General features: G+C 42.9%; 1 protein-coding gene across 2 annotated transcripts in view; it reads left to right on the top strand.

The window, feature by feature from the left end:
• PPP4R4 (protein phosphatase 4 regulatory subunit 4) overlaps positions 1–25,068 on the top strand; it is a gene marked incomplete in the record, with an annotated part of 442,181 nt that overhangs the window by 174,291 nt on the left and 242,822 nt on the right. For both annotated transcript variants that reach the window (XM_030214960.1, XM_030214959.1), the window contains 1 exon segment: positions 5,552–5,625. In XM_030214960.1, coding sequence (XP_030070820.1) covers positions 5,552–5,625 — 74 coding nt within the window.

Here is a 25,068-nt window from a genome sequence, read left to right as displayed (position 1 = left end):
AGTGCAGCCTAATGCCTTCCCAAATGCTGGAATACTTGAGGGTGTGCTTCGATACCCAAACAGGGATAGTTTCTCTTCCTTCAGCTCGAGCACAGTGGTTACAGGCTCAGTTACAAGCACTGTTTCAAACTCCGAACTCGCGGGCTTGGGACTATGTACAAGTTCTAGGTTCCATGGCCTCCACCTTGTACGTGGTAAACTGGGCCAGAGCTCACATGCGCCCCCTCCAGTGGCACCTTCTGAGCCGTTGGTCTCCGCTCTCGGAGGATTACGAGGTTCGGGTGCCATGTTCAGCCCATCTTCACACAATCATGCACTGGTGGTTCATTCAAAAGAATCTGGTGTCGGGCATTCCTCTGGCAACCCCGGACTAGAAGATAGTGACCATGGATGTGTCACTGTCTGGCTGGGGGGCTCATTGCCTGCAACAGACGGCCCAGGGCATTGGGACTTTGATGGAGGTGTCATAGTCCATCAACCGCTTGGAGTTACGGGCGATTCGTCTGGCCCTTCGGGAGTCTCTGTCTCTTCTCCGCGGTTGCCCAGTTCAAGTTCTTTTGGACAATGCAACTGCGATCGCCTACGTAAACTGTCGGGGGCACCAGGAGTGCACCCCTATTGCGCGAGGTGGCTCTGATGTGCCATTGGGCAGAGACTCATCTCTCGTTCTTGTCAGCGGCTCATATAGCGGGGTCACAGAATGTGCAAACAGACTTTCTCAGTCGCCAGCAGTTGGAGCCGGGGGAGTGGACGCTGATCCCTCTGGCCTTCGATCAGATAACTGCCCATTGGGAGATGCCAGAGATGGACTTGATGGCCACTGCATTCAATGCGAAGGTTCCCCGTTTCTTCAGCAGGGGACGACAGCTGGGCTCAGAAGGCATCGATGCCTTTCTTCAACCTTGGCCCAGGGGCCTGCTCTATGTCGTTCCCCCTTGGCCAGTGGTGGGCAGGTTACTGATTCGCATTGTCAGTCATCCTGGTCGAGTGATACTAGTGCCCCCAGATTGACCCAGACGACCCTGGTACGCAGATGTGATCAGGGTTCTGGTCGATCGTCCTTTTCTGCTACCGGCACAGGACAGTCTCCTGCAGGGGCCAGTCACGATGGAGGATCCCTCCCCCTTTGGTCTTATGGCCTGGCCCTTGAAAGAGCGAGGTTGAGAAGAAAAGGGTATCTGGACGCGGTTATTGCTACGATGCTGTAGGCTTGGAAAAGATCCACCTCGATAACTTATGCTAGGGTGTGGCGTACCTTCAATTCGTGGTGTGCGAGTTCAGGATTGTCAGCGGCTTCGGCTACAGTATTGGTTATCCTCGCATTTCTTCAGGAGGCTATACAAAAATCACTCTCGAGTTCTCTTAAGGTGCAGGTGGCAGCTCTGGCATGTTTTAGAGGCCAGCTTCAGGGGGCGTCCATCGCCTCCCACCCGGATGTGGTTCGTTTCTTGAGGGGCGTAAATCGTTTGCGTCCTCCTCACGTGCCAGTTCTGCCATCCTGGAACCTTAATCTAGTTCTCAAAGCGCTTCAGCGTCCTCCTTTTGAACCCTTATCGAGGGTTAAGATTAAGGATCTCACCTTGAAGGTGATTTTCCTAGTAGCCATTACTTCCGCTCGGAGAATTTCATAATTGCAGGCCCTTTCTTGCAGAGACCCCTTCCTGCATTTTATGGAGGCAGGGGTATCGATTAGGACAGTTCTTTCATTTTTGCCCAAGGTGGTTTCTTGTTTCCACTTGGGGCAGTCCCTGCATTTGCCGGTCTTCCACTGGGAAGATTACCCTGAGCAATTCTGGGCTCTTCGCTGCCTCGACGTGAGACTGGCACTTCTCAGGTATTTGGAGGTGATGAATTTCTGATCATCTCTTCGTCCTTTTTGGAGGCAGTAAAAGGGTCATATGGCATACTAGGACACCATAGCCCGTTGGTTGCGGGAGGCTTTCTCTTCGACATGGGCTGTGTCAAGGACATTGCCCTGCAACATACAAATCATGATATTAATAATCTCCCAAGACTTCGATATTAAACCTATATCCAGAAGATATTCTACTTTAGATGATAACCTAACTCACCCTGTGTTTCTTTACAGCGTCAGCTCAGCAAAAGTTATCAGCCAAGATGGCGCTGGCATTTTTTTTAGATCCGTTAAGTATCCACTACAAGATGACGTTTTATAGCCCTGCCCCCAGGGCGTTCCACCGACAGCAGATAACCTATCCTTCATTACTGCCGGTGGTAGGGAGGAAAATCTATTCAAATGAGAGATGTCTATTCGATCTCAGCATTCAAGCCCTTCGGTGAACCTGTTTGAAGCATAAAGATATTAAATGGCTCCCTAAAATTCAAAAGTTTCTTTACTAGAATGATATTGACCAGTGTGTAAAAATAAACAGTGTAAAAAATGTGTAAACAAACCGAAACGTTAAAAAAAAATAATAATAAGTCACACATAAATATGAATTAAATTACATACCCTGATAAAACAATGACATATAAAATCTTACCTAAAAAAATACAGTAGAACCATTCCCAATGACTATTTACAGCATTTAACAGGTCAGCACATGTAAGCAGTCCTAACAAGTCTCCTTTTTATTGAGGTTAAAAAGTAAAAAAAGTAACTCAGTCAGGATTCACTTTACTACAGTTGTTGCTTATCATGGAGAAGGGAAACCCATATCTATACAGTGTTTAGTTATTTGAGTTAAATGGGACTTTTGTCAAGCTTTGTTTGGGGCTTGAATGCGGTACTGACCCAGATGATGAAAGCATAGGAAACCGCGCCAGAAAACAGCAATTTCGGAATTACTGATCAATACTCAACACTAACGGCATGCAAATTATATACACGCTGTTAGTGTTGAGCATTGGTTGGTAAAGGGTCCAAGCATTCTGGCGCATGCCCACAAGAGCTGTGCGGTAGGCACAGCTATTGTGCTTATGTCCAGTGAGTGAACCTCTTCCAATCCCCCCAACCCAAAATAATCCCTGGTGGTCCAGTGGTCTCCTTCCCGACCCTCACCCCCTTTTCGACCACCCCCCCCCTCCTTTAAAAAAATTACCTTGGTGGTCCAGCGGGTCCACCGACCCAACCCAACCCATTGTTTCTGGGTTGGGCCGAGCACAACCCCACCCCCCAGTGCTAAAGGCAAGGTTGGAAGGCCAAGAGTGGCAGGTAGAAGGAGCATGAGAAAGTGAGAAAATGCATACCGCAGGGGGTGGGGGAAGGGGATGGTTCAGGAGTGCAGAAAGATTGCCAGGAGATAGAGAAAGAGAGAGAACAGGGACGGTGGGGGAAGGAGAGGGTTCAGGAGCGCAGAAAGATTTGCCGGCAGGAGGGGGGGGGGGGAGAGAAAGAGAGATGTGAACCAGGGGAGGAGGGATGCTTAAGAGGGACAGATGCTGGAAATAGGGGATAGATAAACAAGGGAGATGATGATAGTGGAGGAGAGGGGAACATATTACAGACCAAAGGTCCATTAAGCCCAGAATCCTGTTTCCAACTGTGGCCAATCCAGGTCACGAGTACCTGGTAAGATCCCAGAACAGTAAAAAAAAATTATGCTGCTTATCCTAGAAATAAGCAGTGGATTTCCCCAAGTCCATCTTAATAATGGCTTGTGGACTTTTCTTTTAGGAAATTATCCAAACTTTTTTTTTTAAAATGTTTATTTCAAAATACAGCAAGAAATATGAATAACACTACAAACATCATGAAATATTTTCTTTTGTGTACATGTGAGACTATCCCCCCCTTCCCCAAATAGCTCCCTTCCAACCTCCTCATACCCTCCTCCCAGCTTGCTAGTACTACCAACACCCTAAAACTAAACATTCAAAATCCTACTCCTTGATGTTGAGGTCCCAAAAAGGAGCCCACACTTTAATATAATGCTCTCCTTTGGCGGTGGCGAGATTAGAGATGCCTTTATGTTCCAGAGAGCAAAGCAGTATCACGGAAGGCCGCAATTGGGGCAACGTAATCTTTTTTTGCCATCAAAACTGCCCGACAAAAAAAGGCCTATAGGCCAGCAGGCATAGCTGTAGACATAACAAACACATCAAATAGGAAATGGACAGGCGGAACTAGATGCACTTTCTAAAGGTAAAAGACTTGTTTACAAATCTGTGTCCAGAAGCCCTGGACTACTGAACAGGACCACAACATACGGCCAAGATGAGCTGGGGTCTGTGAGCATGTAGGGCAAGTGGAGTTCTGCTCTAGTATTGCTCAAAAGGCTCTGTATGGAGAAAAATGGAGCCGCATGATAAATTTATATCATATATTTCCCATAATGATGCACTCTCGGTGAATTTATCATACCCAATAAGCAGGAGTTCCAGTGCTTGACACCAATCTGGGATGTCAGTTCTCCAAATTTATTTTAAATTTACAACTTAGTAGCTTCATTGCGTGCTCCCTAGTCCTAGTATTTTTGGAAAGAGTAAACAAGCAATTCATGCCTACCCGTTCCACTCCACTCAGTATTTTATAGACTTTTATCATATCTCCCCTCAGCCGTCTTCTCTGCAAGCTGAAGAGCCATAGCCACTTTAACGTTTCATAGAGGGAAGTCGACTCATTCCCTTTATCATTTTCATCACCCTTCTCTGAACCTTTTCTAATCTATATCTTTTTGAGATGCGGTGACCAGAATTGCACACAGTATTTTTCAAGATGTGGTCACACCATGGAGTGATACAAAGGCATTATAACATTCTCATTCTTGTTTTCCATTTCTTTCCTAATAATTCCTAATATTCGATTTGCTCTCTTAGCCTCTGCTGCACACTGAGCAGAGGGTTTCAAAGTTTCATCAACGATGACACCTAGATCCTTTTCCTAATGTGGAACCTTGCATCATGTAGCTATAGTTTGGGTTCCTCTTTCCCACATGCATCACTTTGCACTTGCTCACATTAAATGTCATCTGCCATTTGAATGCCCAGTCTAGTCTTGTAAGGTCCTCTTGCAATTTTTCACAATCCTCTTGTGATTTAACAATTTTGAATAACTTTGTGATCATGGTGTGAAGTGGAGAGGGAGGGGAGGGAAGAGAATGATGCCCATGGAGAGGAAAAGAGGAGATGGGAAATAGAGAAGGCGCCCATGAATGGAGGGAAAGGGAAGGGATGGAAAATAGACACATTTGAAAAGGAGGAAGAAAGTTGAATGTGAAAGATGGATACAAGGCAGGAAATGAAGGAGGGAAAAAAAAAGAAAAGAAATAGTGAAAAGACAGGAGACTTTGGGAAACAGAGTTCAGAGCACAGAACTGTGCTTGGAGCACAGGGAAGCAGAGCCAGAGATGGGGAATGAGATGATTAGAAAGATAAAATCACCAGACAACTAGGGTAAGATAATTTTATTTTTAGTGTTTTGGGAATTTACATCTATTATCTATATATTGCACTGTAGAGGAGGAAATGTGAAGGGGGGGGGATCGCTTTATACGGTTAATCGTATAATTAAAAATTTGAATCATGATTAATTGTGTGATTAAGTTTTATTATCGATGTACAGCCCTAATTGTAATATTTTCTCTGACAGGTGTTAGTAATGCGTGGCTGGAAACTCTTCTCTCAGTTATAGAAGTTTTGCCAAAAGAGAACCTTCGACATGAGGTAAAGTTTATTTATTTCCAAGTTTTAATAACAATATAATAAAGTGTCTTACTATACTAGTTGTGTATCTTTCTATCTGTATCTATGTATGAATGTATATATCAATATGTAAATGGAGGAGATACATACACAGAATCAACAGCTTCGTTTAAACTGACCAAAAAGTGCATTCATTTGATCAATGAAGAGGTGTTGCCTCAAGAAGTCCCCAGCCCTATTTTATATATATATGAAGGGCTCCAGGGGACTGGATTTCTTCATCATCGGCAACAACACTTTGTAGAAAGCAGCCGCTACCTACAATATTATTCTTTCTTTCTTTTTTACTTTTTCTATTTTTTCTATTGGGCCGATTATAAAGTTAACGGCTACTTAACTTGCATATGGTCCCATCCTTCTCTAAGTAAGTTGTATTCATAGCGCGACCCAGACCGACAATGGCCAGCGTTTCGTTGCCTGCGTCAGGGTCAAAGGGATTCGCGTACAACTCCGTCAAAGGATATCTGGTCCGTTGTAGATAAGATATCCTTTGACGGAGTTGTACGCGAATCCCTTTGACCCTGACGCAGGCAACGAAAAGCTGGCCATTGTCGGTCTGGGTCGCGCTATGAATACAACTTACTTTGAGAAGGATGGGACCATATGCAAGTTAAGTAGCCGTTAACTTTATAATCGGCCCAATAGAAAAAATAGAAAAAGTAAAAAAGAAAGAAAGAATAATATTGTAGGTAGCGGCTGCTTTCTACAAAGTGTTGTTGCCGATGATGAAGAAATCCAGTCCCCTGGAGCCCTTCATATATATATAAAATAGGGCTGGGGACTTCTTGAGGCAACACCTCTTTATTGATCAAATGAATGCACTTTTTGGTCAGTTTAAACGAAGCTGTTGATTCTGTGTATGTATCTCCTCCATTTACATATTGCTATCGAGAAGAGAATAAGAAGGAGAGTTTCCCTTTTGAAATATTTATAATTTGAATGTATATATCTACATCTATCTATATATGTGTGCATGTATTTATATATTTGTGTACATGTGTGTGTATATGTGTGTGTTTTATATATATATTTATGTGTGTGTGTTTATATTTGTCTACCTATCTATATATGATGGATATGGAGATTAGCATTCTTAATGGCCCACAAGCTTAAATATAGCACCCTTGTGTGCTGTCATTACATCACATATAGTTCACACCAGTGTGCATAATGAAGTAAATAAAACACTATATTTGAAGACTTTGTGAACTGTTGTTAAATCATATGTATGAACAAAATGGTTTCTTATGGTATCATCCCACAATTATTTGAAATACAGAATCTCTTGTTTGGTATCCATGTTAATACATGATGTTTTGTGTGTGGAAACTCTTTCTTTGTTAGATGATCTTAAACTTATCCTCAGGATACTCCCAGCCTGTCAGGTTTTCAGGATATCCATAATGAGTATGCATAGGAGAACGTTTTAGGCATTTCCTCCATTACAATACATGTACACCTCTCATGCATATTTGTTGTGGATATCCTGAAAACCCGACTGGTTAGTGGTGTTCTGAGGATAAGGTTGAGCACCAGTGCCTTGCATAATCAGTTCTAACTGTGCTCCTTATGTAGCCCCAGATCCATCTTCTGATTGAACATAGGCTCTTCATGGAATTCAAGAGCCATTTAACAACCCATGCTCTGTAGTGTGATCCAAGGTGAGGGACTGCTTTCATGTGCAGGATGTGTGCAGGTTGAATGTTTCATGAAAGAAATGGAGCAACTTACAGAGAAAGTGGCAATGGTGAGAAGCATCTGTGACAACCAGAAGTATATCAGTGAAATGCTTTTTGAGGCATCAAGGATCTCCAGCAGAGGGGAAGAAGCTATGCTTAAAGCGGAGAAGTGGACACAGATCACTAGACTCTACAGAATTGATAAAACATCTCCTCCTTCCTTCGAACTGAAGAATGGGTATTCTGCCATGGAAGTGGAGAAGTTGAGAACATCCCAGGAACAGGAGGAACCAAAGCTCCAAAACCCCAAAGCTGCTGCTGGATCAGTAGCTACTAGGAAGTGAATTGTGACGGTGTTTGGTGATTTCCTTCTGAGGGGTACAGAGGCATCCATCTGCCATCCAGACATGATGTCCTGAGAGTTGTGCTGTCTGCCTGGCGTTAAGATTTGAGAAGTTAGGGAGAGTTTGCTGAGACTCATCAAGCCTACAGACCAGCATCCAATGCTGCTTATCCATGCGGGCACAAAATGGTACTGCTAGGTAGTTATTTTATTTTTGTTACATTTGTAGCCCGCGCTTTCCCACTCATGGCAGGCTCAATGCGGCTTACATGGGGCAATGGAGGGTTAAGTGACTTGCCCAGAGTCACAAGGAGCGGCCTGGCCTGTGCCTGAAGTGGGAATTGAACTCAGTTCCTCAAGACCAAAGTCCACCACCCTAACCACTAGGCCACTTCTCCACCGACTGTATCAAAAGTGACTTCATGACTCCAGGAAAAAGGGTGATGCAGATAAATACACAGATGGTGTTCTTGTAAATCCTCCTTGTAAAGTGTAAGGGCATTTATGTCATGATGGTGTTTAAATGTCCTTGTCATAATCTCTCATTCCCAAGCATCTTTTCAGTTGAAAGAGACTTTCCTCCTGTGCATTTATATCATTGTATTTAAATGTTCCTTTCATGCTCCCCCCTTCTTCTAGCTTTCTTCCAAAGTATACGTATTGAGATCATTAAATCAGTTCTGATATGCTTTATGTCCCCACTGACCATTTTAGTAGTTGCCTCTGGACTGACTCCATCCTGTTTATATCTTTTTTGAAGGTGCAGTCTCCAGAATTGTGTACAATACTCTAATGAGGTCTCACCAGAGACTTATACAGATGCATTATCATCTCTTTTTTTCTTACTGGCCATTTCTCTCCTTGCGTACCCAAGCATACATCTTAGGGTGGAGCTCATGTTACACTCCATGGTCTATACTGACCTTATGGCAGAAAGGCCTTGTACAGGTTCTGCCTCAAGTTCCTTCAAGACGGAGGTGGCTGTTTTCTCCTTTGGAGGTCAGTTGTACAATGTCTCGAGGGCAGGGGTCTTGTTCAGCCTAATGATACTGTGGTTTCAGTTGTTTTATTGCAAGTAACCCTGAGCATCTTGGCTTGTCAGCTATCCTTGGTCACATTTGCTCAGCAGATTATAATATAAGATTGTGGATTCTGTTGTTTAGGGATCTTGCCTCTGTATCTGGGGTCTCAGGGCCTTGCATTTGTACTGTCTTCTGCTTAAGTTGTTTTATCATCCCTTGTTAAGCTGTGAGCTTTCCTGCCTTCTGCTAGGGTGAGCATGTTAGTTCTGTTCAGATTTGTTGCCTTCCCTTTCTTGGGGGGAGGGGGAAGGGTGTCAGTTGCCTTCTGCTGCCTTAGGAGAAACACATGCAAAGTCCCCTGTGCAAATCAGAAAAAGAGTTGCTTAGGTAGACACATGTGTTACTTTGAGCAGAGCAGGTTTCTAGCAGTCTTTGCCACCATATACGGAAGCCTGTCCTTCCTTGCAGGCTATAGTGCTTCAAGCTTCTCTTCTTAGTAATCTCTCAGCTATTGTTGGCAGAAGTTTTTGGGCTTCCCTCAACTGACACTGACATGACGTTGGAGTCTTCCATCAGTTGCTTCCAGGTCTTCTTTGACTTTCCCTTACTCTGAATTTTTATCTTGCCTGATCTGGGCCATGCCCTAATTTTAGCTCTGCTAAGGTAGCCTGGAGAGGATGTGCCTTAAGGGGATCTAGGGTTTGCCTGGGCACTTCCTCACATATGTTAGGGTATCAAAAGCGCTGTTTAATCAGATTCTGGATTACTTTTTTATCTACTAGATTTATGACTGAATATTAGTAAACATTCCAGTTTCTGCTAAGGTGTGATTTGCCTGAATTAAAAAAAAAAAAAAAAAGCATTCACCAAAGACAAGCAGGATAGCAAGTCCTCACATCTGGAGCCTGGGAAGGAGAAGATTACTCAGTTTAGCTACAATTCTAGAAGCCTTTTACAGACTCTCCACACATGTTCTGTGCTTCCTGTCCTGTGTTTTCACATAGAACTAACTTCCTTTAGCCTTTTTCTTTCCAATGGACTGAACAGACGCTTCCCACCGTGGTCTGTATTAGTTTCCTGACAACATTTTATTTATTATCTTATTTATAGCTCGCCCATCTAAGAATCCTAAATAGGTAATAAATAAAAAGGTTCAGGACAGACATGACAATGAGCTCAACCGTGATAACAGTTTTCTTTGAGGGGAGGCTGAGCAATTCTGGTGCCTCCTGCACAGCTGGTCATGGGCTTACATGGCCACTCAACAGTTGCACCATAATCACATAAGCTGTACAGAAAATAAACAGCAGTATCTGTCCAGACTCTGGTTTTCAGAAGTCTGCTGAAACACAGACAGATGATGATACCAAACATTATCTGTAAAATTATCTGTGAATACAGTGATAGGCAGGAGATGGCATAAGCTGTTGTGCTGTAGCTACAAGTCTCATGCGGTGGCACTGCCAGAACTTTGGATTCATGGAATAGTAAAACAAAGTACCCAAGTCCTGCCATGGGGGTCTGGTGTGGGTTGATAATTGCTGCAACACTTTGTTACTCTGGATAAATGTTTTATTCACCCTGCCATTTGCAGGTAGCTGATGCTTTCATCATTTGTGTGAGCAAATTGTATATCTGGGTGTGCTTTGGATATGCAATTAAGTATGAGACCCCACATTAATGCACTTTTTCACAGGGCATTTCATAAAATAAGGATTGTCTTGTGTTCAGTTTTGAATGCTACATTTTCCCGCATAGCAGTAGGCTCAATGTGGCTTACAGGTTCTGGAGAGGAGAGTATCAACTCCGGGAATATATAGTGGCATATAGAGAGAAGTAATCCTAATGAGGCTGATAAGTCTCCGGGGATGGGACTACAGCTTCTAGTGAGCAATACAGAGTAGAATAAGGGTAGAAGTACACTTAATTATAACTGGAGTGGATTCGTACAGTTTGAAATTATAGGATTATGTGGAAGGGGTATTGTTCATTTCTTAGATCGAAAGATGTGATGCATTGTTCATGAATTAGTTCGGGTCTGCTGGGCAGGCTTTCCGGAAGAGGTGAGTCTTGAGGTCTTTTCGAAATTTTAGATGGGTGTTCACAGTTCTAATGTTTCTAGGTAAAGCGTTCCAGAGCTGGGTGCAAATGTAGGAAAATCTGGATGCATATGTTGATTTGTATTTTAGTCCTTTACAGTTTGAGTATTGCAGGTTTAGAAACGTTCTTGATGATTCAATATTTCTAGTTGGTAAGTCGATAAGTTTGGTCATGTAGGTTGGGGCCAGACAATGGATTATTTTGTGGACCAGAGTGCAAATTTTGAAGGCTATTCGTTCCTCAATTGGTAGCCAGTGCAGTATTTCGCGTAGGGGTTTAGCACTTTTGAATCTTGTCTTTCCGAAAATGAGTCTAGCTGCCGTGTTCTGCCCGGTCTGGAGTTTCCTTAAGATCTGTTCTTTGCATCCCGCATACAGCGTTACATAGTAACATAGTAGATGACGGCAGAGAAAGACCTGTACGGTCCATCCAGTCTGCCCAACAAGATAAACTCATATGTGTTACTTTATGTGTATACCTGACCTTGATTTGCATCTGCCACTTTCAGGGCACAGACCGTAGAAGTCTGCCCAGCACTAGCCCCTCCTCCCAACCACTAGCCCCGCCTTCCACCACCGGCTCTGCCACTCAATCTCCGCTAAGCTTCTGAGGATCCATTCCTTCTGAACAGTATTCTTCTATGTTTAACATTTTTGAATTCCGTTACTGTTTTCATCTCCACCATCTCCACCACACATTTTTGAATTCCATTACCGTTTTCATCTCCACTACCTTAAAGTAGTCAACATGTGATAGTACCATTGTGTCAATTATGTTATGGAAAGTTTCCCTTGGGAAGAATTGTTTGATCCGTTTGAGTTTCCACATTGCATGGAACATTTTCTTCGTGGTGGCAGAGGCTTGGCTTTCCAGGGTTAGGTTGGTGTCAATAGTAATTCCAAGGATCTTCAGTTTGTCCGATATTGGGAGAGTATGTTCCGTGGTTTTTATGGATGAAGGGAGGTTTGTTTTGTGGTGAGAAGAGAGAATAAGGCAGTGAGTTTTTTCCTTGTTGAGTTTGAATGCCGATGCCCAGGCATCCATTAAGCTTAAACTAGTCTTTATTGCAACAGTGATTTCTGTTGGATTAGAGTTGAATGGTATGTAAATGGTGACATCATCCGCATACAGAAAAGGATTAAGATTATGCTTGTATAGGGCATGAGCAAGGGGGGGGATCATCATCAGATTAAATAATATGGGTGAGAGAGGTGAACCCTGTGGTACTCCGCATTTGGTACTCCATGATGGTGATATGTTTGAGTTTGCTTTTACTTGATAAGATCTCGTGAGTAGGAAACCCTTGATCAGTTTGAGTATATTCCATCCTATGCCTATCTTGTTGAGTATTCTTAATAGTATATAGTGGTCAACCATATCGAATGCGCTTGACAAGTCGAATTGCAAGAGGAGTATGTTTTTACCTAATGTGATTTCCTTTTTGAACTTGGCTAGGAGAGTTACCAGGATGGTTTCCGTACTGTGGAGAGATCTGAAGCCTGACTGTGATTCATGAAGGATTGAGAAATTGTTGATGTATTCAGTAAGTTGTTTAGCTACAATGCTTTCCTCTTTACCACTGCTTTTGACCCCTAACCACTACTCACTTGCCCTGTCCTTTATCCTTACCTATTTATTCCCTTACCCTTAATTGTTCTGTCTGTTTGCCTGTCTTATCTAGATTGTAAGCTCTTTGAGCAGGGACTGTCTTGTTGTGTATAGTGTACAGCGCTGCGTATGCCTTGTAGCACTATAGAAATGATAAATAGTAGTAATAGTAGTAGTTTGGTTGTAAGTGGAATGGATGCCACAGGTCGGTAGTTGGTGATATCGTTAGTTTTCTTTTTGGTGTCTTTTGGTAATGGTGTGAGTAGTATATTACCTTTGTCTTTGGGGAATATGCCATGCTGGAACAAGAAGTTGAGGTGGGAGGTAAGTTCAGTGATGAATCAAGCCGGAGGGGGGGGGTTCATTAGATAATTGGGACAGGTGTCCAATTGACAGTAGGCTGTAGACATCTTATTGGTTGCTAGTGCTATTGTTTCTTGTGTGATCTGGGTGAAATTTGTCCAAGTTCGTTCGGCTGGGTATTCTTCTGAGCGTGGGTCTAGTTCATTAAGGAAGGTATCAAGGTTGGTGTAGTCCTCTGACATATTTTTGCGTAGATCGACAGTTTTGCTTTTCAAGTAGTTAGCAAGATCATCTGCTGTTGGGATTCCTAATTTTGTTGAGGACACTGGTTTTGTGTGTAGTAATTTATCCAGTAGCTTGTATAACATTTTCATGTCTTTGTAGTCAGAACCTAGTTGTTCATTATAGTAGTTCCGTTTGGATTTTTTTATTTCATATTTGTATTTTCTATGTGATTCTTTCCAAGCGTTTAGATTTTGATCTTTTTTGTTTTTTCTCCAGGCTTGTTCGAGTTGTCTGGTTCTAGATTTTAATTGTTTCACATTTTCGTTGAACCATGGGGTCCTGTTTGGTTTGTGAATGGTTTTTGTTCGTAAAGGAGCTAATTCATTTAGAACGGTGATACATCTCGATTCCCAATCTGCAAGATAGTTGATGGAATCAGATGGAATGGACCAATTGTTGTCGTAAATTGATTGCCAAAATGCAGTTGTGTCCACTTTACCTCTGGTTTGATAAGATTTTTTTCATCAGCTTTAACATGCCCATTCTTCAGCCAATGTAGGGTCAGATTTGAAGTGATCTGACCATGGAATTTCCATCCATTTGTGGTCAATGACTTTAATGATTTGGTCTGATGAGAATTTATGGGTTAGTAGGTCAAGTGTGTGGCCTTTTCTGTGGGTGGCATTCGGATGTGGCCATTCGAAATCCCATAGTTGGAAGAATTCCTTACGATCTTGGACACCAGTTGAGTTTGGGTCTTCTAAATGAAGGTTTATGTCCCCAATGACTAGTATGTTTGAGTTAGATGTACAAGTGGCCGATATGAAATCCATTAGTGTTATGTATGCTTCGCACCATGTGCCTGGCGGTCTGTAGAATAGGACGCAATTTGGATTGCTGGCTACACTTTTATGTTGCATTCTGATTGAGGGAATTTTTAGTTGAGGTGTGATTGATTCAGCAGTGGTTTCTAAAGTGAGATGGAATCTGTAGATTATGGCAATGCCTCCGCCTCTTTTACCTGTTCTGGTCCAGTGTGTGTTGTGTCCCGGAGGGGAAAGGTCCAGTATTATGGGATCTTTTTGGTCATGGATCCAGGCTTCACTGATGAAGAGTAAATCTTTTATAATTTCTGTTTTGTTTACTGTTGATCTGGCATTGATGTAACCTATTTGAATTGTAAGGTATGGATCTTCCGTAATGGTGAAAGTGGGAACTTTTATTAGTTGTCGTTTGTATGTCGATTTGGATTTATTAGAGCTTTTTTGTGTTGGTTGTGCAGTTTGATTGTGGGATAATGATTTGCTGTTGTAAGTTCTGTTGCCGGTTGAGGTTGATGTGTCGGTAATCCTGAATTGGCTGTGTAGTATTGGTATGGTATTATATTCATCGAGTTTTAAGTGTTAGTTTTAATTTTTTAGTAAAGATTTCTGCACCCAGGGTAGGCAATAGCTATATTTTACCCTTCTTCTCCAGCCCTGTAGTCACCAGAGTTAATATGTTATTTTACTGGAAGGACATGGAGGGAGCAGCTCTTATATTGAAAAAGGAATAGAGAGTGACACCATCTCCCTTTTTCACAAAAACAAAAGTCAGTCATTCTCCTTATGGGAGACAGTAGTGTTTGTTTGTTTATTTATTTATTTATTGGAATTTATTAACCACCTTTATGAAGAGATTCACCCAAGGTGGTATACAGCAGGTACAGTTTAACATAAAACTTACAATTTTGTTAACAGCATAACAATTGTAAAATAACCAAGAATACAATAAATGATAAACTTGAAAACAGTAAATTGAAACCTAATAATGGAACTACTGTGGAACAGAATCAAAAATATACACATTTAACAGCACTGAAATTCAAATACCAGAGATATAATACAATATTAGCATTATAGTAATGATACACCTAATAAGCATGCATTAGAACATTGAACTAACATACATATGATGCTAACGATTTTCTACAATACGGCTTTGTGAGCTCATAATGCTGTATCATCCCAAAGAAATAGCATGGCAGTTTGGAAGAGGGTAAGGGGTTCTTGCATTGGTTTTCCTCTTGGCTGAGCTACTAAGACCTGGCTTTCCATTCTCAGTCATACCACAGCTCTGCTACAGGATAGATTTTGGAGTGCATGACCGATGTGGCTGTGCAGACTATCTTTAAGGTGGTGCTAATGCCCTGCATCCATTATAGTAATGTGGTTCTAAATGGCCTGGCTGCTATTACACTTTGGCCTTTTGCAGCTGGTGTTAAATGTTGCTGCCAGACTTGTTTTGGGCTTATCCAGATCTGATCACATTGCTGCACCTTCACTGGCTACCTCTTACCTTTTGAATATGTGATAAGATTCTTCTGTTGGTTTTTAAAGTTTGGAAACCATTGAAGAGGAGATCTGCACACAGTACTGAGCATGCTCGCTCAGCATTATTCAACCCAGAACTATCTATCTGTTTGAAGATTTCAGTATTTATTTATACATGGTCTTTTTAAAAAAAACATTTAACATTGTTCTACTCATCTGCACAGTTCCTATTTTTGCAGTACGCTTTACTACCAGACTCCTGAGGCAAGCACATCTATGCCAATACGCGGTGCCGTATCGAGTCTTATGTATTGCAGGCGCAGCAATAAAACTAGTTTGTTCACCCTTTGTCTGTTCAGCCTGCTTCCTTCTCCTGCTTTTTGGTCTTTTGGTTTTTAAAGCTTGACTACTGAATGCTTTGGCCTCTTTGCATTAGGCTCTAATTTACTTATGCATTGCCATCGCTCCACAGGAGGTCCTACTGCACTAGGGTACAAGTGGCTTTTATGCATAGCTGCATTAAGTGACTGACTCTTATGCGTAGCTGCACCAGGTGGCTCTTATTCCATGGTGCTACTGTTCAGCTGTTCCAAGAGGATTTGTGCATTGAGACTAGGAGTTAAATATCATTGCTACTGTTTTGTTGGAATTAAGCTTTAGCCTGTTTTCAGTTAGCCAGTCAGAAACTGCATCCAGTTTTTCAGAAATAGATATGCAGCTGGAAGACGAGTGGGAGTTAAAAGGAAGAAGATGATGAATAGCTTTTGTGTAGATAAAGAAAGTGAAGCTGAAAGATTGCAGAAGGAGATTTAGGAGTGCCAGAAAAATGTTAATCAGGATTGGCCCCAGAATGGATCCTTGAAGGATGCTGGACAGGAGTGGTTTAGGAGAGGAAGAGGCATCAGCATGATGGACTGTATAGGAATGCCCTGTTAGATAAGAATGAAACTAGTGGAGGGCCAAGCCAGTAACTTTGAGATTCCTGAGATGGTTTAGAAGAATAGAGTGGTCAACCAGGTCAAAAGCAGCAGACATAACCAGAGAAAATAAGACAATATCCCTACAATTATCTAGGGTCAGTTTAAGGTAGTTCATAAGTCCCAAAAGACTGTGTCCCAGTAGAGCAATTTGGGGGGTGGGGGTGGGAAGCCAGTTTGGCGGGGATGGACGGTGTTATGATCAAGGAAATTGGAAAGTTGTACTGCCACAAATTTTTCTTTTGGATGGAAATGGCAGGTTTGAAATTGGTCTATAGTTATTTACAAACAGGTGTCTGATTTGGAATCTTTCAGAAGAGGGGTGATATTATGTTATGTTATGGTATACAAGTCTTATATTCCACAGCTACCTTTACAATTCTGTGCAGATTACAAAAATTGCCTGTTTGTAGGATGAAGGAATAACCCACTGGATAAGCTGTGACCACTGAGAAGTGAAATGGGTCAGGAAATCGTAGCAGAAGGAAAGCTGGAATAGGATCATTGAAAGATGATGAAGGCTTAAGTGATGTTAACATTTTCTTGAAGAAACTCAAAGATGGAAGATTGAAGGAAGAAAAGGAGGCTAAGAGAATGGCAGGTGGAGGGGAGCAGGGTATTAGTGTTGGGGTTGTAGGTGTAGAAGGTTGGTCAATTTGAGGTGGGCTAAGGAGTGCAATTTATTCAAGAAGCCTGTAGGAAAATCATTTGCCGTAAGCATGGAGGGTGCGTGGTAGTGGATGGGTTGTTAGTAAGGTGATGCAAAAGGCAGTATAGATGGGAGGTATTCTGATCCCAGCAAAGCAGACTAGCCATTCTCTGAAGAGCACTAGCAGAAGGGTTTTCCACCAAATATGTTCAGCACGATGTAGTTGACTGCGAAGAAGAAGAAGTCTGTGGTGAAACCATGATTGAGATGAGCGCTATTTGGAGGAAGGGAAGCACTGATGAACTGATAGGTCAAGAGTAGTATGAGATTTTTGTTCCAAAGGAAAACTTGGTCGTCCAAGGGCAAAGAAGAAAAATTGGGGAGGGAGGGGAACTCCTATAGTTTTTAAAGAACACTTCCGTGGTCTAGGACTAGACTGATTAAAGTGGGATGAGTAGAGACAAGAGGGGAAGTAAAGCAGAAGGATACCAGGGAGTGATCGGATGGTAGGTGAAAATGTCCCTGAGACAGGGGGAGAAGGAGTAATAACTATATCAAGAATATGACCAGCTGTGAGTTGGATTAGAAACTAACTGCATAAGGACCAGGTCATTGAGGAATGTTAAGAAGTCATGAGCAAGTGGCTTAAGAAGTTATCTAGATGAACATTTAGATCACCTAGGTTAATAGACAAGGAGAAAAGTTGTGAGAGGTGATAAGGTTATAGAGGGTCTGAAGAGAAAGGCGAGTGATGGATGGTGACTGATAAATCAACAGCAGCTCCAAGAGATATTGGGAAGTTATCTTTACTGCCAGGTGCTCCAAAGAAGGAGAGATAGAGGAGTCATGGAGATTTAAGGTAGTGGAAGTAGAAGTTAGAATAACCAATCCCCCCTTCCAGGTGGTCATGATGGTGGAAGAAAGTTATATGGGGGGGGGGGGGGGGTCAAGATTGACAAAGGAAGACCTCATTGCCAAGAGATAGTGAAGGTTCCACCCAAGAGAGAATGGGAACTTTGTTTTGATGGATTTCAATTTTGTTTTGTTTTGATTTTTTTGTAGTTATAATTACCCACCACTACGTTTAAAAACCTCAAAAAGAAAGGCTATCAACTTCATTATAAATATTTATTCATGCATTATATTTATTTAAATATAGCTCATATCTTTTCATTGGTAGTTGATAATTAGTGCTTCTAATTTTAGGCTTTGTGAGGCTCCATTGCCAGCCAGTAGGTGTCTGAGCTTCTGGGAGTTTTGCTGGGGTGAACATCTGACATCTTACCAGTAGGTGTCAGTGTGCCTCACCAGACAGTCTGATCATTACTGTTTACCCCATGGCTGCTGTTTTCTGAAAGAGGTCATTATGTTCCTGTCTAGATAACTATACAAATTCAGTTACTGTTTGATTTTCTTGCCGGAGCTTGGTCTGCACCTTTTCTAGTGTCATCTACTGCTGTGGTTCCCTCATTGCATTTCCAATTCTTCTCCTCAGAAGCCTGCTTGGTCTTGTATCAAGTCCCTGCATTCATTCAGAGTCTTCTTGTTGAGTCTCTATGTAATTGTATTCTCTGCCACCTTCTTGGACTTTGCTGATATTTGGTACCCCACCCTGGGCTCTAGATTTCGGGTAGCAAATTCATGGCAGCCACCAGCACCAGACAGGTTATCCAAAAGGGAAGGCTGCTGTCATAGGTTGAAAACTTCACCCAATCTTCCCTGGACCTGAGATTGTCCCATTCGGTGGAGAGCTAATCTGTGGACCTTCTTCCACTTGCTGTTCCTATGTCTTCTTTATGAATGAAAATTATCACTTCAAGCTTAGGCAAAGAAGCTAAATAGTGATTGTGTTGATCACCTCTGTAAACAGTATCTATAGAGTGAACAGTAATGACCTGCTTCGTGAGCCAGTTTTATGAGACAAATTCTTGCAAGAGCTGAGTCCCCTGCAGGCTGGGGACAGGACCTCACAGGTTTTAAAAACACAAATAAAATGCTGTGAAGCAAGGGAAAAAAAAAAGGTTTTTACTACTACTACTACTATTTAGCATTTCTATAACGCTACAAGGCGTACGCAGCGCTGCACAAACATAGAAGAAAGAAAGTCCCTGCTCAAAGAGCTTACAATCTAATAGACAAAAAATAAAGTAAGCAAATCAAATCAATTAATGTGTACAGGAAGGAGGAGAGGAGGGTAGGTGGAGGCGAGTGGTTACAAGTGGTTAAGAGTCAAAAGCAATGTTGAAGAGGTGGGATAATCACAAAAAAAAATCATCACATTCTCTCCTTCTCTTTGTCTGCCTTGGATCTACCACTCTGTTTTTGTGCCATTTCTGCGCCAAGTTCCAAACTGCTTAAATGTACCGTATTTTTCGGACTATAAGACGCACCGGACCATAAGACGCACCTAGGTTTTAGAGGAGGGAAATAGGAAAAAAATTTTTTTCCTTTTTCCCTCCTCTAAAACCTAGGTGCTCCGGTGCGTCTTGTCCGAGTTTTGGATCGCCGTCCCCTACTTACGCGATGCCATGTTCCCTGGTGGTCTAGTGACGTCGGGGCAGGAAAGAGCCCCCTCTTTCCTGCCCATCGCGCTGCTCTCCGTGCTCCTGACTGCTTCCGAGATTCTCGGTGGCCATTTTGAATCTCGCCGAGACCGTCAGGAAGCAGTCAGGAGCACGGAGAGCAGCGCGATGGGCAGGAAAGAGGGGGCTCTTTCCTGCCCCGACGTCACTAGACCACCAGGGAACATGGCATCGCGTAAGTAGGGGACGGCGATCCAAAACTCGCTACCTTCGGACTATAAGACGCACCCCCCCATTTTCCTCCCAAATTTTGGGGGAAAAAAGTGCGTCTTATAGTCCGAAAAATACGGTATATATTTGATTCAACTGGGAAACGTAACCAACAATAACACCAGTGTTGCAAAAGCACTGAGCAACACCGATTTTTTTGTACTCTCGAGCAAGCCTTACTTTACTGGAAAATAAACACCTATTTTTATTATTTATAAACATGTAAGAACAGAAAGTGTACTTATAGAACATGATGATTTTGAAAAATCAATTATACGTTTTAATGTTTCAGTTTTAAATCTACTACTGATGAAAAGGTGTGAGTTATATTTAAATAAATAAAAACATGCAAGAATAAATGTTTATAATGATGTCTTTTAGTGGATGGTTAATAAGGGGGTAATATTCAGCCTATGGTAGTTAGCAGTTTTTAAGCCAGATGCTGTCCAGGCTCCAGCATTGAATATTCAGGTATGTGTGGTCATCTAGAAGTTAACTGGTGCCTGGTTAGCTTGGCGGATAAAGTCAGAACTGCCTTACTGCCTTTTTGATGTTTTGACTTTATCCATTTATTTAGCCAGTTAGTGAACTGAGGAGTCTTATCAAGATGTGGTAAAAGATAGCCTTGTATTGCAACTTGATATGATATATCATGACATTCAGCAGCCTGTGATATCTCAGTCCCACATGTCGCTGAATCCTGTGATAAAAAAATAACCCCGCCTGCCAGCCACCTTGCAAGCAGGAGCATCAGGTTGCACTGCTGTGCCAGGATACTCCCAGGCTACTATATTCAGGGGCCTTCACAACCCAACCTCCCCCCTAGATGCAGTACCCAATCCCCCCCCCCCCAAAGGGCCCTTCACCCCTCAAAAGTATTTTACAGTTGTCACCCTAGTGGTCCAGTGGAAATGGCAGGAGTGATCCCCAGTCACACCTTCCCTGGCCGCACCAGATCCTAAGTGATGCCCCTAGAGGTAGTCTTGCCCTTCTACCAATAGGGGGTCATATAACCCCCAGTGGTATTAATGCGAGACTACTGCCATGGGCACCAGTTTGGATTTGGCACCAGCCACGGCAGGAGCAACTGAAGATCGCTCCTGCCTGATTTCCACTGGACTGCCATGGACACAACTGATAGGTCCTTTTGAGGAGGGGGAGGGTTGGATTGGGGAGTTAGGTACTGTATTGGGAGAGATGGCGGGACTTTATCAAGGGGTGGAGGGGTTGGGTGAAGCTGACTGCTTCTTTGAGTTCTGGCTGAATCAGGCCACGGCTTTGCGTGCCAATGATTCCAGGCAGTAAGATAACCCCAGCAAAAAGTTGGGGTTATTTTACTGTGATTTTTTTTTTTGGCCCTAACGTGACTTGGTATTTGCAAAGCAATAATATGTAAAACATGCATTTGCATTTTTGCATATCATTACTATGTAATCCTCAGTGACTTAAATATCGCTGCAATAAATTAAGTCAAGCTGCGTTAGGGCCCTTCAACGCATGTGAAGGGGCAAATAACATAACTCAAAGTCCTATTACAGCTTGATAGGTCGTCCCCTGAATATTACTGCTAGCCATTCAAGTACCGGTTCCATGCAAGCTCTGCCCATGGATGGCACCTGCACTTATTGGATAGTGCTGGGGCAGTTGGTTCTGATATTGATTGGCACTGTCCAGTTAAGTACTTCTGAATATCAGCAGATAGGTAGGCTCAACCAATTTAACCAGGCAGGAGACTCTCCTGCCTGTTACATCGCTTTGAATATTGACCCCTGTGTTTATAAGTTGACACTTTTTCAGTTGATGTTTTGAAATTTATCAGTGTGGTCACGTATGCAGTTTCCTGCTTATTTATTATGAACTGATATGTTTTATGACATACATAGACTTGTATTTCAACCTTTCAGTACCCCTTATGTGGGCGACTAGCCAAAACACGGTCATGTTGAATCCTTTTAATTTGTTTTGTTAAAAGCTTTTCTAATATTTCATTATTTGCGTATTTATCTGGTACCCACTTTTGTTAAATGTATATCTCTTACTTGGTTTTTTTTAGCTTTATATCTCAAATTAAAGATTTTTTTGAATTTTTTTTATATAAATGTATTTTTGAAGCCCCCATAATAATTATTACATTGCAATTGTTACATTGCAAGTTCACGTCATTCTGTACCTTCCCTCACTCACTTGTTGTTTGTTCTGTTTCCTACAGGGGGGTTATCCCTTCTGTGTGCTTTTTGTAACATTAATGGCTATGTCAAATCTGTACCATTATAAATATCAGCAGTTGTTTACTGTCTTTGAAGTAATTTGTTTGAAGCAGTAAATCAAAATGCACATCAGTCTGACATTTTGAGGTCAATTTTATAACAGTTTGCCTATGCTAGCAGGCCAAGTAGGTGCCTAGTTTGAAGTTATTTATAAAGACAACACTTATTTTATTTTTTTTAATTTTATACAGAACTTATAGCCTGCTAATACCAATACAGTTCACTGCAGGTTACAAAATCAAAAATTTAAGGGAATAACATATGCAGGTTAAACGGCAGAATTGTACCATTTTACCATAGTGCACATTAGTGCAAGACATTTTCTGTAAACAAGCAAGATATAATTAGCCACACATGGATGGATCCACTCTCCCAGAACCGGAAGAGTCTGGAAACCTCTCTGAGAATATGTGAGTGCTCCCTCCCACCTGTGTGACCATTGCTGTTCTCACTCAGTCTTCATCATCTGCTCAGCAAAGCTTTAACAGTGTGTTCTCTCTCTCTCTGGTAAACATAAAGAAGATTTTTCAGCTACTACTGAGCAGATTTCTGTTACTTTCAAAGTCAATAACTAATGGCTAAAAGATGCCAGGCCCTCTGGGAAAAGATACCCATAGGTATCTCATTGGGCTGGTATCAGCAGGCTTTTTTTTTTTTTAATACAAGCTTAAAACAGCCACATACCGAAAGGGTTCATTGCAGTATCCTGTGGGTTTTATTCAGGGCTCCTTTTACTAAGCAACGGTAAGCCCAATGTGGGCTTACCACTCGCTATACAGGAAGTACCGCTGGGCTACTGCAGCAGCCCAGCAGTACTTCCCACCCCTAGTGCGCTGTCATTTCTGGCGCTACAAAAGTGTATTTATTTTTGTAGCGCCAGAGTGTACCTAACGGTAATCGGACTCAATGGGTGGCGGTAAGGGCTCCCCCTCCCCAAAATGGCTGCGCGGCAAGTGCTTTACTTGCCGCACGGCCATTTCTTGCAGGAAGGCGAGACTTCCCCTTTACCTGCTGCAGTAAAAGGGGGCCTTGGCACACGTAAGAAGCACACACCAATGCAAGGTTCCGTCCCCTTTTGCCACAGCTTGGTAAAAGGGGACCTCAGTGCTTTAAATGAAGAAAGCCCTTTTTTAGGGCTTTGTTTACTATGCCGCGCTATGGGCATATTAACATTTTTAGCGTGCGATAAAAATTAGCACGTGCTAATGCTAGAGACACCCATAGGAATATATGGGTGTCTCTAACATAGTAACATAGTAGATGACAGCAGAAAAAGACCTGCACGGTCCATCCAGTCTGCCCAACAAGATAAACTCATGTGTATACCTTACCTTGATTTGTACCTGTCTTTTTCAGGGCACAGACCGTATAAGTCTGCCCAGCACTATCCCCTTCTCCCAACCACCAGCCCCGCCTCCCAACCACCAGCCCCGCCTCCCACCACTGGCTCTGGCACAGACCGTATAAGTCTGCCCAGCACTATCCCCGCCTCCCAACCACCAGCCCCGCCTCCCACCACCGGCTCTGGCACAGACCGTGTAAGTCTGCCCAGCACTATACCCGCCTCCCAACCACCAGCCCCGCCTCCCACCACCGGCTCTGGCACAGACCGTGTAAGTCTGCCCAGCACTATCCCCGCCTCCCAACCACCAGCCCCGCCTCCCACCACCGGCTCTGGCACAGACCATATAAGTCTGCCCAGCACTATTCCCCGCCTCCCAACCACCAGTCCTGCCTCCCACCACCGGATCTGGCACAGACCGTATAAGTCTGCCCAGCACTATCCCCGCCTCCCAACCACCAGCCCCGCCTCCCACCACCGGATCTGGCACAGACCGTATAAGTCTGCCCAGCACTATCCCCGCCTCCCAACCACCAGCCCCACCTCCCACCACCGGCTCTGGCACAGACCGTGTAAGTCTGCCCAGCACTAACCCCGCCTCCCAACCACCATCCCTGCCTCCCACCACCGGCTCTGGCACAGACCATATAAGTCTGCCCAGCACTATTCCCCGCCTCCCAACCACCAGTCCTGCCTCCCACCACCGGATCTGGCACAGACCGTATAAGTCTGCCCAGCACTATCCCCGCCTCCCAACCACCAGCCCCGCCTCCCACCACCGGCTCTGGCACAGACCGTGTAAGTCTGCCCAGCACTATCCCCGCCTCCCAACCACCAGCCCCGCCTCCCACCACCGGCTCTGGCACAGACCATATAAGTCTGCCCAACACTATTCCCCGCCTCCCAACCACCAGTCCTGCCTCCCACCACCGGATCTGGCATTAACATGTGCTAAAAATTGTGCTAAAAATGCCAGCACACCTTAGTAAACAGGGGCCTTAGTGATAAACACAGTGGACATTTTTATATAAACACGTTTGGGTTTTTTTTTTAAAAGAGCTGTTATTACTTAGAAATGTGAAAATACCAAAAATGGTAGTTCTTAGTGCTTTCTAAAATTAAAGGGTCCTTTTATTAAGTTGCAGTAAGCGCTTATTGCAGCTTAAAATGGCTTACCACTGGATGCATTCAGGCATCCAGTGGTAACTCTGTGATTGGCGTGCGCAAGCCGCATGCTAAAAGTTTTGTTTATTTTATTAGAGGGGGGGCATGTCTGTGTTAATCAGTTAGTGCATCTACATTACTGCATGCTAACAGATTATTAATTTTATTTACACAAGCTCAATATACTGGTAATCGCAATAAAATTGCAGCAAAGCGGTTAGCTCGTGAGCCCTTACTGCCTACAAAATAGGTGTTCTGTAACTGCTCATGTGCTAATTTTTTTAATGGACATGCGCTAATTTTGACAATTGGACAAAACCATTAATTGAAAAAATGGAAAATTGGTGGTAAAAATGACGTTAGCAGGAGAGAAAAATCTGCATAAGTACATATTAAGGCCATTTTGTACAGCAGCTTAGTAAAAGGAACCCCCAAGTAAAAAAAAAAAGTAGTTATTTTTGAGCTAGATGGGTCTCAAACAATTTTATGTTGAATATTTTCTATTTTTAGCCTTTTTTTTAAATCCCAAACTCGAACTGATTTTTTTTGTTTTAGGAATATGATACTCTGACAGGTACTGGGACTAGCAAATATGTTTTGGATATTCCAAGAAACAGGCTT

This window comes from Microcaecilia unicolor, chromosome 9, assembly GCF_901765095.1.
Source record: "Microcaecilia unicolor chromosome 9, aMicUni1.1, whole genome shotgun sequence".
Taxonomy (NCBI): domain Eukaryota; kingdom Metazoa; phylum Chordata; class Amphibia; order Gymnophiona; family Siphonopidae; genus Microcaecilia; species Microcaecilia unicolor.
This window is presented reverse-complemented; position numbering and strand designations above follow the sequence as displayed.